Below are 18,070 nucleotides of genomic sequence, written 5' to 3'. Positions count from 1 at the left end.
CAAGAAGGAATAACTAATTCAATGATTTTGCATCAGAAAATTTCACAAAAATATTTAAGGAATTTTTGCTTTTCTACTTAGTCAAGTTTTGAAAACTGTTTTCTAACAAATAATTTTATAATAATCCTCTCTCCTGGATTCAATAAATATAAATTTAAATAACCAAAATGATATTTTGTTATAAATATAAGTAGAAGAAATCACTTTGCAAATGTTTTCTGACATTTCTCTCTCTCTCGTGAATTTTCACATTTTTCTCACTTGATTTTAACAGCAATGTCCATATATGTGAATCATTTTAATATTGTTCCATTGTTAAAGGGACTGATTAGTTTTCATCATTGCAGCCAACATTGGTATGTAACATTTAAATATCTTTCTTAGAAATTTTACATTTTATTGTTTAAATTGATTAAAAACTTGAAATTGTTGAGCAAGAAAATAAGATAATATTAATTTAAAAATAACTCTGAGAATTAGATCGTAGGTAAATCACTAGCTATGTAGAATACTACGTTCGACATACTTACGTTATCTTACAATATTTAGCTGTTTTATAGCTTTTGTCAAACACATTATTATAGTACTGTATTTTCATAATGGAAAACATTGTTATTTAATAGTTAACACACATCATAGTTTTCACAGTGACATTTTTATATTACTGTAATTACAAACATCAAAATATGGACAGATTTTTACTTTACAATACATATTTTGTCTATTATATGAAATAATTTGTAACAAGAATTTTAAGATTACAGATCCTTTTCTTATAGATAAGACTTTACACTGTTCAATAAAAAAAAAGAGACTTAGTTAATATTTACTTATAGTATGCAATATAGTTAAAGTAATTTAAATCTGAATAACATTTTACAACATTGAAACTTTTTATAAACATTCTTAACTGAAATCACGATCGGGCAACACGATAGGTGCAATCAAAGTCCATGTATATAATATGATACAAATCCAGCTGGAGACTATTTTAATCCACATGGGTGGATAAAAGTTATCAATGTTGGCTTGGGCAGTCACATTGTGGGCTGATGGTCTAAGAGGGAGAAAAAGTATTTTCTATGAGTAAAAAATATATAAATCTGAAAAAATTTCTTTAAAATTAAAAACAAATATTTAAGATAAGATTTGTACAAGTTATAATAAAAACAAATATCAAATAACATGATTAATCTAAAAATTTGCTGAAAACTAAAATATTTATTCTTTCATTGTCTTAATCACTAATTAATTACTTGTCAACTGCTGATAATTGTACTTACATAAAACAAGACAAATTCAAATTACCAGAAGTGTGGACTTCACATTGGTATCATTTTTACCAACTCTGACCTTAATTTAAGACTGATAATACTTTCATACTGTGTGATAGTAAGTGTGTAATTTCTGTACTTTACAACTAACAACTAATATTAATATTCCTTTAAAATAATAATTCAATATCACTAAATACAGAAAATTAAGAAAAATCATGATTTTAAGTCTAATAGTTATTGCAGTTAACAAGTTATAAGTATAACTGAAAAGTAGTTTGATGATTCACATCATCAAACTATTTTGATGAATGGTACCACATGACATTTATTTATTTTAGGTTTACCTTTATTAAAGCATATTGAGTTTTCATGAAGAAATTGAAGTCAGATTTAAAAATTGAGGAACCAGAGTTAGTGATTGTGCATGCCCACTCTCACAGTCTTGTAAATCACCATTCTTTTGAGAATCTAGCATAAGATCTACCAGCAAAATTAACAGGAAGATTTCAATAATTGGGCTGCAATTTGGAATGTATAGATCTGCAATTTAAAAAGTTGTCCATCTGTCTGTCTCAAGATTGCCTTCATTAGATATATGTTGGATCTTGATTTTCATCTAAAGTTTATAGGCTGGAGGACCCAATTGACTTTGTCCACATCAGAAGTTTGTACAAAGTCAATTTTTTAATTAAAAAATATATTAAAAATTGCAGTCTGGCATTGTAATAATTGCAAGATTTTATTGGGCATTATGTTGTTTTATTGTAATTTTTAAATTTTTTTCAAAGTTATGTTGAATATTAAGTTTTTACAAAATTTGCATCAAAAACTCAATATTACTGTATTGTGGGATTTGATTAACACTTGAAATTAATTGTGGTAATCCCTTTATATGTGCAGCAGAAGTTTTAATTTACGTGGCTTTACCAGCTGTCTTTACTTAACCTCTTAACAGTGAGGGACGACTATACTCACTAAATTCTTTTGGGGGTATTGCCAAAAACTAGTGCGAAAAAGAAATTCACATAAAAAATGAATTATGTAACAATAAAAAAAGACTTTTCTTTACTAGACAGAACTATTTACAAAATCTTTTTCCAAAACGGTAATGAGAAAAAACGCTTGAAAATATACTTTAAAAATTTCCCACATTACTTCTCCACAACTAAGTGGGAGCCCCACACCTGACTGTTCCACTGTTGAAAGGTTAATATAGATACTGTATTTTGATATATGCAGTAGGATTAAGCGATTACTTAACCACCTTAATCAAGGGATACCTGTATAGCTTTACATGATTATATAATTTGATTATTTGTTTATACAAATAGATAAAACAATTCTGATTATATTTTTACAATCAATCAATCAGAATTGTTTTAAACTCTTTGAATAAATTCGTTTTATGAAATTAAAAATAATTCCTATAATTTGTGATTTTTTTTGTCTAATTTTGTCTAATTCATTAAATACTTTGTAAGATTTGTATTTTGTATAAAACAAATTATTGAAATTAGTTTTAAAAATGTTAAAGTATATTTACTTACTTGTACCAATTGGTCAATGTCATCATAACATAGAGTGAAGCCAGGGCAAACATAAAATGAAAGAAAGACCAACTGTAAACTACTGCATCATCTTCATTATCCCAGACACGTCCTTTCTCTTCATCACCTGATTTTCCTTCTAGAAATGATTAAAATTGTTTTTAAAAATTATCATCATAATTAGCTATTTTACATCTATCAGTTTCACTACAGTCAACACTCACAATCTGTTTAAAATTTAGTTTACACAGCATGCAATTTTCTATTTTTCTTATGTTATTTTAAGAACAAAAAATTTCCATCTTGTATAAATTTGAATATTTCAAAAAATTAAATTTTTTAAAATTATTACAAAGCTAAACATTATAAAATTAACAATATGTGAATTAACAAATTTACATGAAATAAGCTATATATGTATGTAACTCAACAACAAATGAATTTAGGAAATTATTTCTCAACAAAGAAACTCTATTCTACTTTTGAAGACAAGCCACAAATATGAGAGAGAGAATAACTTATAGACTAAAGCCATTTAATTTTTTTATTCATGTTTTAAAAAGTTTCTGAAGCCATATTATTTAACACTAAATTATTCATATATGATAATAATATTTATGTAAAAGAAAATTATAAAATAATAAAGTTGAATGAAAGGTTTACAATTTTCATCAATGAAAATCAAATAAAAATACTTTGAGACTAATGGGACTAATCTCATGGAATTTAACCCAAAAAATTAGGTTAAATGCCATGACATTTGAAAATTTATAACTATAAATAATTGTTAAAAATTTATTAAATTTAAATACATTTCTTAAAAAATATTAAAGATTTATATATAAATTCTTGTCAAATTTCTGTTATTCTTCTAAATTCATACTTTCTCAATTTTAGTAGATATAAAATTCCCCATAAAAATAAGTTATAGAATTGGAAGAATATAATTAGGCTCACAGAATTTCATTTTTAGTCTATATAGCATGAATTAGTCTTTAACAATGTATTATATAATATAAGTTATATATATATATATATATAAGGATTGATCAAATGGAACCAGTTCGTGTCATGTCACATAGTCTGGAGCAAGGGGAAGGAATGATATCTCATGTGATGTGATAAGTATACACCAATGAATAAGCAGGGAAAAGTTCAGTTGTCTCTCACATTTTGTTTTTGGCATAGAGTAGTGAAATCATGACCAGAATTATTCAGAAACTGTCCAAGGTCGAAACATGGTTGATGCCACGTTTCGACCTTGGACAGATACCAAACAAGCATGCAATGCAAACACTCAAACTCACAAACACACAAAAAATTCAAAACACAGGCTTCCTATGCTGTCATCATGATGACTGCATTTTTTGACATGGCAGGGCATTTGCTAGTGAACTTTAAAGATCCTCACCTGAGCATCAATGCCAACCACTATAATGTAACATTAGACAAGCTACATAAATCCATAAAGAATAAATGACCAGGTATCATGTGGTCTGATTTTGTTGCATGCCAATGCCTTGACCTCATGTTGCAAACACTGTGCAGGATGCTTTAGCACAAGAAGGTTGGGAGGTTCTGCACCACCCTTCTTACAGCCCTGATCTGTCATCAGGTGACTTTCATTTGTTTGAATCTATAAAAAAAAAAACTCTTAATGGATAACGCTTTACCTATGATGTGAAAATCAAGAAAGAAATCACCCAATGGTTCACGAATCGACCAACATTGTTCTTCGCAAATGGTATCTATTGTCTCCCCAAGAAGTGGAATGCGTGCCTGAATGCCTATGACTTTTTACTGAACAGAAGTGCATTCCAATTTCCTTATATATTGCTTTAATTATACCATACCAATGAATGTACTGTTTCATTTGTCTTAATAAATTTACTCAAATGGGGTTTATTAGATCAATCCATGTTTATATGAAAACTATAATCCAATTTTTAATAGTCAAACATTTAAAAGTCATAGTTTTTGAGTTAGATTTTATTAAATAATTTAAAATTACTCTAATTATTTTCAATTTTGATCTTACAAGATGGTGCTTAACTACCTTATGATTCTGTAGACTGACTTTCTTTAACCTTTTTTAAAATTGCATGTATTTGAAAACAAATAGCTTTATAATTTTTATTGTCAGTCTATATTAAAGATATAATATATCAAATTAAAAGAGAAAAACTGGGAAAGGATTTATTGATATGGGTTCAATTAAAGATCATTTGAATTTAAAATTAAAAAACTAAGTTTTGCATTTGTTTAAACTTTTTTCTTTTTTATAAGTGCACCATTTGAAAAATCCAAGCACTATTCTGATTCAGTAATGGTTTATTTTCATTCTATTGATTGTTTCCTATCATCTGACGATATATGCGACAGAATTTTAGTTTTTGGGTTTTGTTTATATGCCATCTCATAAAATATGCAAATTAGTAATCAATAAAAATATGCATTAAAAACTGTAATAAAAAAAATAGCAGGAAAACAATTTTTATTGCAAAAAAGGTTTTTTGTCATCACAGACTGAATTAGGTATTATAATATCTAAGGTCTATGCACAAGAAAATATGTTTAAAACAATAACAAACAAATGAGCATATGTTTAAGTATTTAGGTTTTGACAGTTTTTTTTAGACAAACATATTAAAGCATGAAATTATATAGGCAAAGGTATTAAAAGTTGGATTAAAGTTAGAGATAACTTAAAAATTAACCATCACACTATGAACAGATTAGTAAAATTACACATACAATGACAGAAGTTCAGACAAAACAATTTCTACACAAGAACATAAGATACAACTAACAACCATAGAATAATTGATAACACTAAAATAATTAGATACACACAAAAACTGAATGTTTGGATGTTTGAATTTTTTAAAGCACTCAAGAATAGTCCTAGGCTCAGACATTTCCAAAGGCCAATAAAATTTTCTTGAGTGTTTGAGTTTTGAGCACTCTTTTTGAAAGATGCCATGGAATTTGCTCATTGGCTGAGAGCCACAGCAATAGGAATAATCCCATTGTATATACACACTTGCCAACCAGTAGCATTTTGTATGTTCCATCAGCGGACAGGCCACTTTTCCCTTTTATCAGCATTTGATATTACCACAAACAATTCATTTAATTAGTCTAATACCAATATGTATGCCGAAGACATTGTATTTTATTATGAATGACTGAAGCAAACCAAACGATGTTCTCAGATTCCTTTAATTGATAATCAAGATTGATATTTTTATATATGTATGAGAATTTTAGCTCAAATGTGATCATTTTAAATGGCAGATAAATTGCAACTTCAAGTCTGGCAATGTTAGTGCCCTTACATTAGTGGTTAAATCAATTATGGTCAAAATCATCATTAGAAGGAAATGAGTTACTTTTATAGTTAGACCAAACTATTGAGCAGCACTACAGTTTCTCTGCCCAAAAAGAAGAAATGTCTAATTCATCACTTAAGAATATACAATATGAACTTTCTCAAGAAAAGAAACCAGATGGTTCTTTGAGATTTGTGACATTTTACAAAGATTACAAATCTTTGTAAAATAGTAAAATATACTGATGCTTTTGCCTCACTGTATTGCAGGGCCTCCCATGCATTGTGGTGTGACAAATAAAAAAGTTATTCTGCATGATAAGAAATAAATTACAGCCAGAAAAATTATTGTCCTTAATAATTGCAGTGAAAGTCAATAAACTGACTGATACCAACTGTCATGAGAACACTAACACTAATAAAGCAAATCATGCAACAATATCAAGATTCCTGACAGATCAAGATGAAACACATCATAAATCAGGTATAGATTTATGATGTATCCTGTAAAACTAAAACCTTTTTAAAATTGTGATGTTAAGAATATGGCAAAAGCTTTATACTCTAACAGTGTTAATGTCAATAGCTTTATAAAATATCATATGCAGAGATACCTTTAATAAACAAAATTTAATTTATTTAATATAAGCATTGAGCAATATCAATGTTAAAGAATTTTTTCACTTTTTATGCTGTCAGCATTTTTCTACCAATGCTCCAGCTATTCCCCATACTAAAAGTTGGCAAGTATATGTACAAAAGTATACAAATTTCAATCATCATGTACATACTCTTAAACAGAAATTCAAACATTTTGAAACAGTCAAATTTTATATCTATCTTTTTCTGTTCCCTATAGGACTTGGCCCACCAGTGGCCAAGCGGTTCTGTCGCCAAACACTGGGAATTTGGTCGTGGGTTTGTGCCACTCTCGAACGGGCTGGCCATGTGGAGTTTTCCAGGTTTTCTCCACGTTTTTAACACCCGAATAGGGGCCAGTTTCCTTTACAAGACCTCCCGGAAGGCATTTCCCCTCGCATAACATCGCGCCCCAGAGAAGGCAACGGGGAACCACTCTGGATGTAATTTCCCCCAGGATACATCTTGGCACATTACTAACCATATATTAACCTACACCAGGTGTTCACCGACATCAGGAGTCCTGATATGGCATGTAGAGAGAGATAGGACTTGATGTATCTTGACATCATATACTGCTGTTCATTGAAATTGCAATACCAACAAAGACATGAGTTACAACAATGAAATTTATTTAAATGATTGAAATTACAGATCTGTAATTGAAAAGTAACATGCTGAATTCAGTATTTTGTGTCCATCTTTAGTGGTTATAACTGATTGCACACAGCAAGGCATGACCAAATAAGATTGTGGATGGATGTTTATGGAATGTCATTTCATGCAGATTCAATACACATCCACAATTCAGCAGTTGTAAACTGCATGAGACAAAATATGGGCCAATTTTTGAGCAATCATATCTCACAAGTTTGATGGGGAATAAATTGGGCAACCATTCAGGCCATAGAAGAACTGATACTTGTTGGCCATGGAAGAAACATTGAACAATGCATGTGACATGGGGATTAACATGGAGAATGGTAGCTCCAGGAATGGTCTGTAAGAGGCAAGACTTCTGGTTCCAAGATGTACTGCTGACTGTTCATAGTGCCTGTGATTTGTAGATGGTGAAAGCATGATTAAAATGTAATAGCACCCCAAACCATAATGCTCATAGAACTGCTATGACCCTTCCAGATAACATTCCCCACAGTACCTGAAAACAAAGATCCAGCTGTCATGAGTTTAGATATTATATATCTAGACTCATTGGAAAACATGATTTGCTCCCATTCAGCAATCCAATGTCTTCATTCTTTGCACCATTGAAGCCTCTGATGTCTATAGTATAAAGTCAAAAGACATCACAGTAATACATACTGAACTATGACCTCTTGCTGCAGCAATCATCCTCAATTGTTATGATAACATTGTGTATGTTGCTGTTTGATTCATTACCACAATGCATACCAAGTACCTTCTTTCTGTGCTGACATAGCCATAGGTGCTCCAGAACCCTCACAATTATGACTAGAACCTTCTTCTGTCCAATGTCTCCAAATAAAAATAACTTCAACTCAATGCGAGAAGTAATTTCATGATACAACTGCCTTTTCTTAACCCAACAATTCTTTCCTCTTTCAAAGTCCATCAACTGTTTATATTGTTCTCTTGTTATGTGATGAGGCATGTTTACATAATTACAAAGTAACATAAATTGAGTTCATTGATAGAATGTTCAGAATTTGCTTTTTCCAGCTCTCTTATATCCTCGGCACATTGCAACCTTCACCAGGGCATCCTATTTGAATATGCAGCTAATATTTTAATCATTTGCATTTCCTACGCAACAACCTGACTGCCAAGTTTTTGGTTGATTCAATAACTTCTCATCGGTGTTATAATTTCAATGAACAGCAGTGTATATATCATAGCACAATACAAATTCAATTGTTCCACTCTCTTACAAAACAAAGACAAAGAGCATGCATTGAAAAAAGGAAAAATCATAATGACAGTGTTACTGACACAACATATTGATAAACAACTGATTACCAGCTCAAATGGTATAGAAAAATGATATAATAAAAAATATTAACAAGATAAAATATTACTAAAAATGCTTAATTTGTTATAAATAATGACAACTTATTAGTTTACTTAAAATTTAAATCATATACTCAAACATTTTCTGTTAAATGAAAAAAAACTTCATTTGGAATAGATATACCAGTAACACCTTAGTTTGTAAGGCATAATTATTATAGAATTTAATATAAGCTATTGACTTCTTCTCAATGGAATTTCTGACATCAATATTTTTAATGACTTAAAAAATTTTTAACACAATAAAACAATGCATAAAAGCTGGTAATTTCTTGAAATATAAAAATTTACTAACCATTAAGGTTAAACTGCTTAAAATATACAATTCAAATAGTAAAATATTTCTTCAATGAGTATCAAGATCCATATATACTTGTTATTAAGGTTGAGGCTTATTCATAAAAATTATGGCACTATTTGGACGCAATCACACAGGAGTAAAGCTATTAGCTGTTTTAGAATTTTTTTATAGCTGTCAGTTTGTCGAAGATGCATCTCGGACTGTGCCCCTTATGTTTGACAGAATTCCCAAACTTGCAACAAATGTAATAAAAAAATTGTTGCAAGTTTGGGAATTCTATCATACTGATGAGGGGCACAGCCCAAAATAGATCTTTGATAAACTGACAGCAATAAAAAAAATTCTAAAACAGCTAATAGCTTTACTCCTTTGTGAATGCATCCGAACAGTGCACCACAGTTTTTGTGAATAAGCGTCAACCTTAATAACAAGTAAAATAATAGTTGATAGTTAATTTGTTTATTTAATTTTCATCAATAATCTCTAATGTAAAAAATAAAATTATAAAAAGCCAAGTGTTTAATAAACAACACAGTCTTGTGTTTAATACTCCATACACAGCAAAACACTGTTTCAAAAATATATAATAGCTACCTACAAATAAATTGTACTCTGATCACTAATATAATGTGATTATAATTCACAAGAGGAATTTAAACTGCATTGTTCAGTAATAATATAATATAAACATTAATAGAATATCATTAGCAATGCTATTATTAATACAAATTTTAATAATATTTAAATTATTCAGGAATACTAATTAAAATGTAGTAACAAAATACTATACTACAGTAAATATATTGAAATAAAAATATAATTCACTATGATTGTAATGCTTAAAAAAAAAAAATTATTCTTTCAATCAAAAATTAGCCTAAAATAAGCTACTATATGAGAAAATGTAAAAATTGTTAATTCTTGAGAAAAATTTTAATGCAATAGTTCTGTAACAAAACATTTTATCATCTGAAATCACAAAAAAATAATCACATTAACATTTTACTTCTGAACAATATTTATTTTCTTAATTAATGATGTTTAATTAGAATTTGCTTTATCAATATGTGTATCTATTTTTTATTTCCTGAATGTAAAAAAATATCAAAAAATGTTTACATTAATGTTTACAGATTGCTAACAATTTAATATTATGAGGATAACATTATATGTAATAATCAAAATAGAATTTTCAGAATTACTTTTAATCATTTCAAACAATTGTAAACAGTTCATTATGCAATTTTTTTTCCTCTTTGTTACTCAGTTACTACAGCATTAACACAGAAAAATAAAGAAAAAGAAACACATGTAAACACTGAAGAAATAATCATACCTTCCTCATCAACCAGAGGTGTGGATCCATTTTCTGGAGAGTGAAACAGACAAGAAAACAAGAAACATATGTAAAGAACAAAAGAATATCCATTAAATATTTAAGAAATTATTTAATTCACATTAAAATAAAACATATAAAAATATTACAAATTATTATTACATTCTCACATTCATCATTTTTTTCAATAAAGATATATTTCCTACTTTATTAATAAAAATTGATGAAGTACATAAATACATGTTTAAATCATATACTTTCATGTTTAAAACAAAAAACTTCTATTATAACTATTATAGGTGTAGTTTATATTTAAAAATTCTTTTTAATATACGATATAATTTGAATAAGAAATTCATATTAATTTTTTAATATGAATTATATAGTTAAATTAATGTTTTAACATATGGTGAAAGCCATAAGTTCCTGGAATAATCACTAATGCTCTAATGAATAATAAAATGATATGTTAGTGCAAAAATTGTATTTAAATTAAGTAACACATTAAATTTATCATAACAAAATTTAGCTTGAATGTTTTACACAATGCATTAAAAATGTAATAAGCTGCTGTATAACAGCATGACAAACTTTTGTTTTGTTTTTAATACACAAGATTTTGAACATGTAACAGTTTTTAATGGACAGAAATATACACTAATTTTTCATTTTTCCCTATTCTTTGAATATTTTATATCCAAAGTAGGAAATATGATAACTGGTTCAGAATTAAACACTTTGAAGAAATCCACATTAACTATTAACTAATATCAAATATGTAAGCTGAAACTTACATATAACACAAAAACATACTTCCATATACTTTCTAGTAGTTTTATTTTTGTTATATTTTTGACATTTCAAAAGTTATGAAATCAAAGAATGGTGACAATATTCCAAACTTGGAAATTGCTGTAGACATTCGGTTTTGTATAAGCTGTAACCTTATGCAGGCCCATAATGTGGTAAAAAACATTTACTACTTGGAAGGTATGTTTTTGTGCTAATAAAATATATTTTATTTATTCAATCTAGGAACTTATGGTTGTCTCCTCTTACAGATTTAATACACTATTCTTTTATATATTGCAATTCAAAATACTAATGAACTTTAGTAAATTATTCAAATTTATTAATTTTAACAATTTGTTTCAGTTGAGACTTACTGTAAAAAGAGTGCTGACTGTAGTAAAATATTTCAACTAATTTATAAGCAATATATAAATATCAGAGTATAGGTTTTAAAAAATTCATTTTAAAAATCAATAAAATTAGAGTTGTGTATCAATGTTATCAGTCAGCTGACAATTAACTCTTATTACCATGTTTTTACTCAAATATGTAAGATAATGTCACTGTCGAATGTAAGATGCACCTTAATTTCTTCATGTTCATTAACAGATTTTTTGTCAACAGAACCAGCATCTATTTACAGTGCATGTAAAGTAAATTGTATCACTGTCTTCCATGATAACAAAGTTGGAAACCTCTTCATTTTCCATGTTAGATTCTTCTGAATCAACACTGAATTTGATAATCATATTTTTCTACACAATCATCCTTAGTGCTATTTAAAGAATTAGAAATGCATCATTTCTTAAAAGAGCACTGTAGAACTTTTTCTGAGATTATCTTCCAGGTATTTATGCCACTAATGTAATAGATTAACACAACTGAGCTAAGTTGTTCTCTTTAATGACTTTATTAAACCAATGTTTGTAATCGGTAATATTTAAAGTAACTCAATTGAATTATTTCCTCTGTTGACTATTTATTTAAATTAATAAAATAAGAAGATTAAGCAAAATAAGATTGGTGACCTCTGGTTCCATGCAAGTTATACACCCCATTTTCAGACATACTGTGAAAAAAGTGCCTCTTATAATTTGAGTGAATACAGTAACTTCTAGATTCTAAAGTTAGATTATATCAGGCTAACAGTTATCAGGTTAATTAAGAAATATAAAACTTACTTTTAAACAAAACAATACAGTACATCACAATTTACTGTGTAAAACCTAAGGTATTTATTGAATTATATAAAATAGCTGTTTCTTGTTAGTCTTATATGGTTTTTTTTTTATTCTTAATTACCTTTTTATTTTTGTATATGTTCAATTTAATTATATATATATAGCATACTTCATTCTATGCTCCATTTTAATATGCATTTAAAATTATATTATTGGGAAATTATTATAAAAATAGTTAAATTAAAAAGTTTATAGTAGAGAAGGGCTTCTCTACTAAAACTACTGAAAAAATAAAAGGTTAGCCAATTGATATAAATATTTCCAGCTTAGAATTATTTACTTATTTGGTAAATCAATAATAGTTAACATTTAAAAATTTTTTTTCAATACTCAGATTCTAAAATTATGTAAAAATACTGTAATGCTTAAATTCTTTGCCTCACAATTTTCAAAAAGATGTAATATCCTCAAGAAATCATTGCAATTATTCATCCCTAATTCACAATAAAAACAATTCTAATAGTAATAATAATAAAAATAACAACTTACGACTTCCATTATCCTTGACCAAAATATTTTCAGCCATTGTGATTTTTCTTACTTGACTATTACTAGATGTGCGAATACTAGAAATAAAATTTAATTTCATTTATAGTTTATTATTTTAAGTACTTATATTAAGATTTTTTGAAATCTTAAATCAAAGAAAATGAAATAAATAAATAAATATACAGTAGAGTCCACATAAGTCATCACCCGGATAACTCGACACTCTGTTACGTAGTCAGTTTTTTGTGGTCCCGGCTGACTTACATAGGCATTAATGTTATTAATGTTAAAAAACTCTGTTTACTCGACATCATTTAACTCGTCACCACTGGATAAATCAACATACTTTTTCTGTTTCACACTTTTTAGAATTCTGAAAAATGAGTTCACACCACACGGCTTATTTTACGGTGTGAATTCATTTTTTCAGCAGGGGAATCTATTACACTGCATTATTACTACTTACTTATACATATAGTGCCAAATGTTGGGCACCAATTTTTGTACTTGCTTGTACCCAACTATCATATTACTGACAATCAACCAATTACATATCATATGACAGTCAACTATCATAAAATAAATGCATTGAGCTTTATATTTACATTTGTTCTTGGATTTTACCATAGGATAACATGTATGAGTAGCACGAATCACAAAAATTTTAAATCCCATAGGATAACATGTATGAGTAGCACGAATCACAAAACTTTCTCGTACGATAACATGTATGAGTAGCACGAATCACAAAATTTTCCCGTACGATAACATGTATGAGTAGCACGAATCACAAAATTTTCTCGTACGATAACACAAAATTTTTTGAGTTAGTTGATAATAATTTTTCGACGTCGATATAATTTTTAGATCGCTTACCGTTCGATAAAATTTCTGCGCGCGTTCTAATAACAAATACCTTTTGACATACTTACTATAAAATGTGATTGGTTGATTGTCGACATATATAAATTTTTAACATACGTTAGAATTTATTTTAATGCCAGGATCGAACATGGAAGCATACGGCTTTATTTTTACCTACGACAGCGACAGAAATTATTCTGTTTCTCCTCGGTTGTACAAGTCTCTGGACGCCTGTATAGCTGCGGTAAATAATTTTTCACTCGATATTCCCGATAATTTTCCCGTTGTTTTGCGTTATTTTAAAGTTAACGGAGATATATGGAAGGAAGATGGAAAGTTCGGTTTTGTAATTGTTGATGAAGACGGAAGAATTAACGACGTTAGTAATAAATTATATTATTCGTTCGAAGATTGTTCGGATGTTATGAGAGAAGTTTACGTTGAAAAGAATAAAAAGAATATATTAATATTTAGAGAGATAAATTGCGGATTGAAACATTATAAATTTGCTAAAGTCAGTAAAATCGATTGACATGTATTTTAAGCACCCGAGTAACTGCATAATCGCTGGACCGTCGCAATGTGGAAAGACTACGTTAGTAAGAAAAATTATTCGTTGTAAAATTTATGAAAAACAGTTAAAGAAAGTTTTATGGTGTTATTCTGTATACTTACCGTTTTTTCGAGATGAAAAAGGTATTACATTTATGTACGGCCTACCTGAATCTGTGCAAGGATGGGATTTAGTAGTAATCGATGATTTGATGCACGAACTCAGTTCAAAAACTGCGTTTCTGTTCACAACAGAGTCTCACCATTATAATGTAAGCGTGATCCTGATAATGCAAAATCTGTTTCCGAAAAATAGAATTATGAGAGATATTACTTTAAATACGCATTATTTGATTTTGTTTAAAAATAATCGAGACGAAAGTCAAGTAAGCTGTTTGGGACGTCAAGCTTTCGCAGGAAAATGTAATTTTTTTATGGACGCATATAAAAAAGCGACAGAAAAGGATTTTGGTTATTTGCTGCTGGATTTTCATCCTAAAACAGACAAGAAACTTTCGGTGCGGGATTCGTGTTTTCCGGACGAACAAGGTATTTATTGGGTATACTTACCGATAAAATGAAGAACGTAAAGAAAAATTATCACATGTTGGCGCATTTAGCCAAAACTACTCCCTCTCAACGAAGAGCGATATTGAAAGAGGCTACTTCCGACCAAGTTAAAGTTTTGTGCGAAATATGCGATAATTTTCTGAGAGGAAATATACCTGCTGACGTTCATAAATTACGAAAATATAAAAAAGTAATCAGGAAATTAAGTGAAAAACGTGTTCCTTTAAATATCAAGAAAAAAAATTTTGATTAATCAATCGGGTGGATTCCTTCCTCTTCTACTGGCGCCGTTATTGTCTATGGCAGGAGGATTAATCGGTAAAGCAATAGGAAAAAGAATCTAATGGCGAAGCAAATGGCTCTGGTCCCTCCCGAGTTGCTGGCAGGATATCAAATTAAACCCGAAATAAGAATTGGAAGTAATATCGAAGAATTACTCGAGAGTACCGATTTATCCGACGATAGTAAAGTTAAATTATTAAGTCAGTTGATTTCGAGATATCAGAGAACCGTCCATAAGCCGAAGGAGCCTGTCAGAGTATCCGTTGTGCCCGATGAAAAACCGCCGGAGCTACCTGAAGAAAAACCACCTACCTCCGATAACGGTGAGGATGCGTTTATTAAACAAATAACTATATCTGTACCCCAGCTATATCAAAAATACGTTCCTCATTTAATCGATAAACTGAGACAAAACGACTACGGATGGAATACAAAAGGTGAATTAACAGTTAGCGGCACTCCAGTACCACGAAGCCACATAATTGATCTGTTATCTCATTTGTTTCGCAATCGAAAAACATCTATTGCGCCTATCGGTTTTAACGTGTTTTGGGAAGCTGTAAGAAAACTAAATTTTCCTAGAGAGTGGATAGGAAATAAAAGTTTGTCGACTCTACCCGAAATCGGCGAAAAACCGCGATATCAACCGATACAAGTCGAAAGTCCCGAAGAAATTTTTTCTACAATTTCTCCGAGAGTATTTTACCAGTGGAAAAAGTCGTCGAAAAAGAGGAAGAAGAGTCCGGAATGGAGAAACTACTGAGACGGTTATATTATAACCCCAAATCTTCGGCATCGTTTGGAGGAGTGAGTAAACTAGTTAAAGCTTCTAAATTTCCGAGATCTACTGTCGAAAAATGGCTGTCTTCTCAACCTGTTTATTCGTTGCATAAACCTGTAAGGGTTAAATATTCGCGAAGAAAAACTAAAGCTTTTTATCCTAACGATCTATGGCAAGCCGATTTAATTGTGTTAAAGCAATTTTCTAGATATAATAACGGTATAAAATATTTATTAACAGTAATTGATGTATTTAGTAAATATTGTTACGTTGTGCCAATAAAGGATAAAAAACCTAAGTCTGTTGCCGAAGCGTTTCAAATTATTTTTAAACGCAATGTTCCTAAAAATATGCAAACCGATAAGGGAACCGAATTTTATAATAGATTAGTAAAAAATTTGTTTAAAAAATATAAAATTAATCACTATTCGACCCATTCGGATACTAAGGCTTCGGTGGTCGAGAGATTAAATAAAACTTTACGAAATAAAATATATAGATTAATTACTTATCGTAATTCTTATCAATATATCGATAAATTAAACGATATTGTAAAAGGATATAATAATAGTTTTCATAGAAGTATCGGGATGGCTCCATCTGAAGTTAGTCTTTTGCATTACGGTTCGATTTTTGATAGGCTGTACGGTATAAAAAGGAAAAGTAAATTTAAATTTAATATTGGTGATTTAGTTCGAATTTCGAAAATACGTAAAACATTTAGTCGCGGATATCTGCCGGGCTGGACGAAGGAAATATTTGTTATTCACGACCGATTTCTATCACATCCTCCGACTTACGTATTAAAAGATGCGAATAACGAGATTCTAGAAGGAAGGTTTTATACCGAAGAATTACAAAAGGTAACAAAATGATGCAATCAGATTTTTTCGTGACGCTGATAAGTAATGCAAGTATGGACCTGTTTCCGGGGAATACGCAGTCGCATTTCACGGTGAAAATGAGTCCTCCTATTAATTTACACGGAAATTGGACCGTCGGTCTTGCCGAAGCTATTATTCCGAGAAACTGGTTTAATATATCTAATCATAATAATCAGTATATTGTGACGATCGAAGAAAGCGTGAAAGAAGAAGACGAACCTTTGCCGGATAAATCATATTTGATTCCATTAATTTCTATTAAAGGCGATAAAACTGAATTGTTTGATATAATAAATTCGAACATAGTTAGTCTAACAAATTCTAATTTGGCAGAATTTATTTTCGATAAAAATAATCAAACTGTGGATATAAATATAAAAGACGAGCACGAGTTATTTATCACCGTAAAGGATTCGTCGAAATTACTTTATATGCTAAACTTACCTAACGAAGATACTGTATTAAGGGGTAATTCGACTCATAATTTTCGACTGTCGACTCAGGACTACTCTAACGAATATTTTAATTTAGTGGAGAAAAATAGAAAGAGAGAAGTAATTAAGAAAGTTTATAAAGACGAAAAAATCTTTATTCCTATCGGATTATACTCGTCTCCCGAAAAATTTCTTAGCATTTTTAAGTATATAAAACTGGCATTGCTGCCTAATAATAAAATTATTTTAAAAGTTCCGTGGAATATTTCTGTAGAATTTGGAGATGAATTGAAAGATTTTCTCGGATTTACGGCTACAAAATTTCCACCCGGCGAATATATAAGTCGCTATCCCATCGAAATGTCGGCAGGAATTTCGGAAATTTTTATTTACTCGAATATTATTTCTTCTCATCACGTAGGAGATATAACAGCCCCGTTATTAAGAGTTATACCCGTTATGGGCACGAAAGAAGATCAGATAGTCAAAGTTTATTCCAAACCTTTGTATTTTCCTATTAGGAAAAATTTTATCGAAACAATCGAAATCGAACTGAGATCTGCGAGCGGAAAAGAGATAGTCTTTTTCGGAGGAAAAACAATATTAATTTTATCTTTTAAACAGTTATAAATACCTGTTAGTTTAATATCTAGCATTAGTTTGTCTTTAAGAAGTGCAAAATGAAGCTCGATCCAAAAGCT

General features: G+C 29.6%; 1 protein-coding gene across 3 annotated transcripts in view; it reads right to left on the bottom strand.

Moving 5' to 3' along the window:
- Window positions 1-636: 636 nt before the first annotated feature.
- The window catches only part of Serinc (serine incorporator TMS1), a 55,544-nt gene continuing 38,110 nt past the window's right edge, over window positions 637-18,070 (bottom strand). Inside the window, exons 10-13 of one of the 3 annotated variants that reach the window (XM_067267337.1) lie at window positions 13,003-13,079; window positions 10,481-10,513; window positions 2,825-2,963; window positions 637-1,057 (exon numbers count right to left, since the gene is read on the bottom strand). In XM_067267337.1, the coding sequence (XP_067123438.1) occupies window positions 907-1,057; window positions 2,825-2,963; window positions 10,481-10,513; window positions 13,003-13,079 (400 nt within the window). In that variant the 3' untranslated portion in view covers window positions 637-906. Of the gene's footprint in view, window positions 1,058-2,820; window positions 2,964-10,480; window positions 10,514-13,002; window positions 13,080-18,070 lie in introns of those variants that run through there. The other 2 variants (XM_067267344.1, XM_067267353.1) reach the window with 2 other exon arrangements.

Source organism: Centruroides vittatus, unplaced genomic scaffold (genome assembly GCF_030686945.1).
Source record: "Centruroides vittatus isolate TY-2023 unplaced genomic scaffold, ASM3068694v2 contig_1057, whole genome shotgun sequence".
NCBI classification, from domain to species: Eukaryota; Metazoa; Arthropoda; class Arachnida; order Scorpiones; family Buthidae; genus Centruroides; species Centruroides vittatus.
Note: the sequence above shows the minus strand (reverse complement) of the source record. Positions and strands in the feature narration are given on the sequence as shown.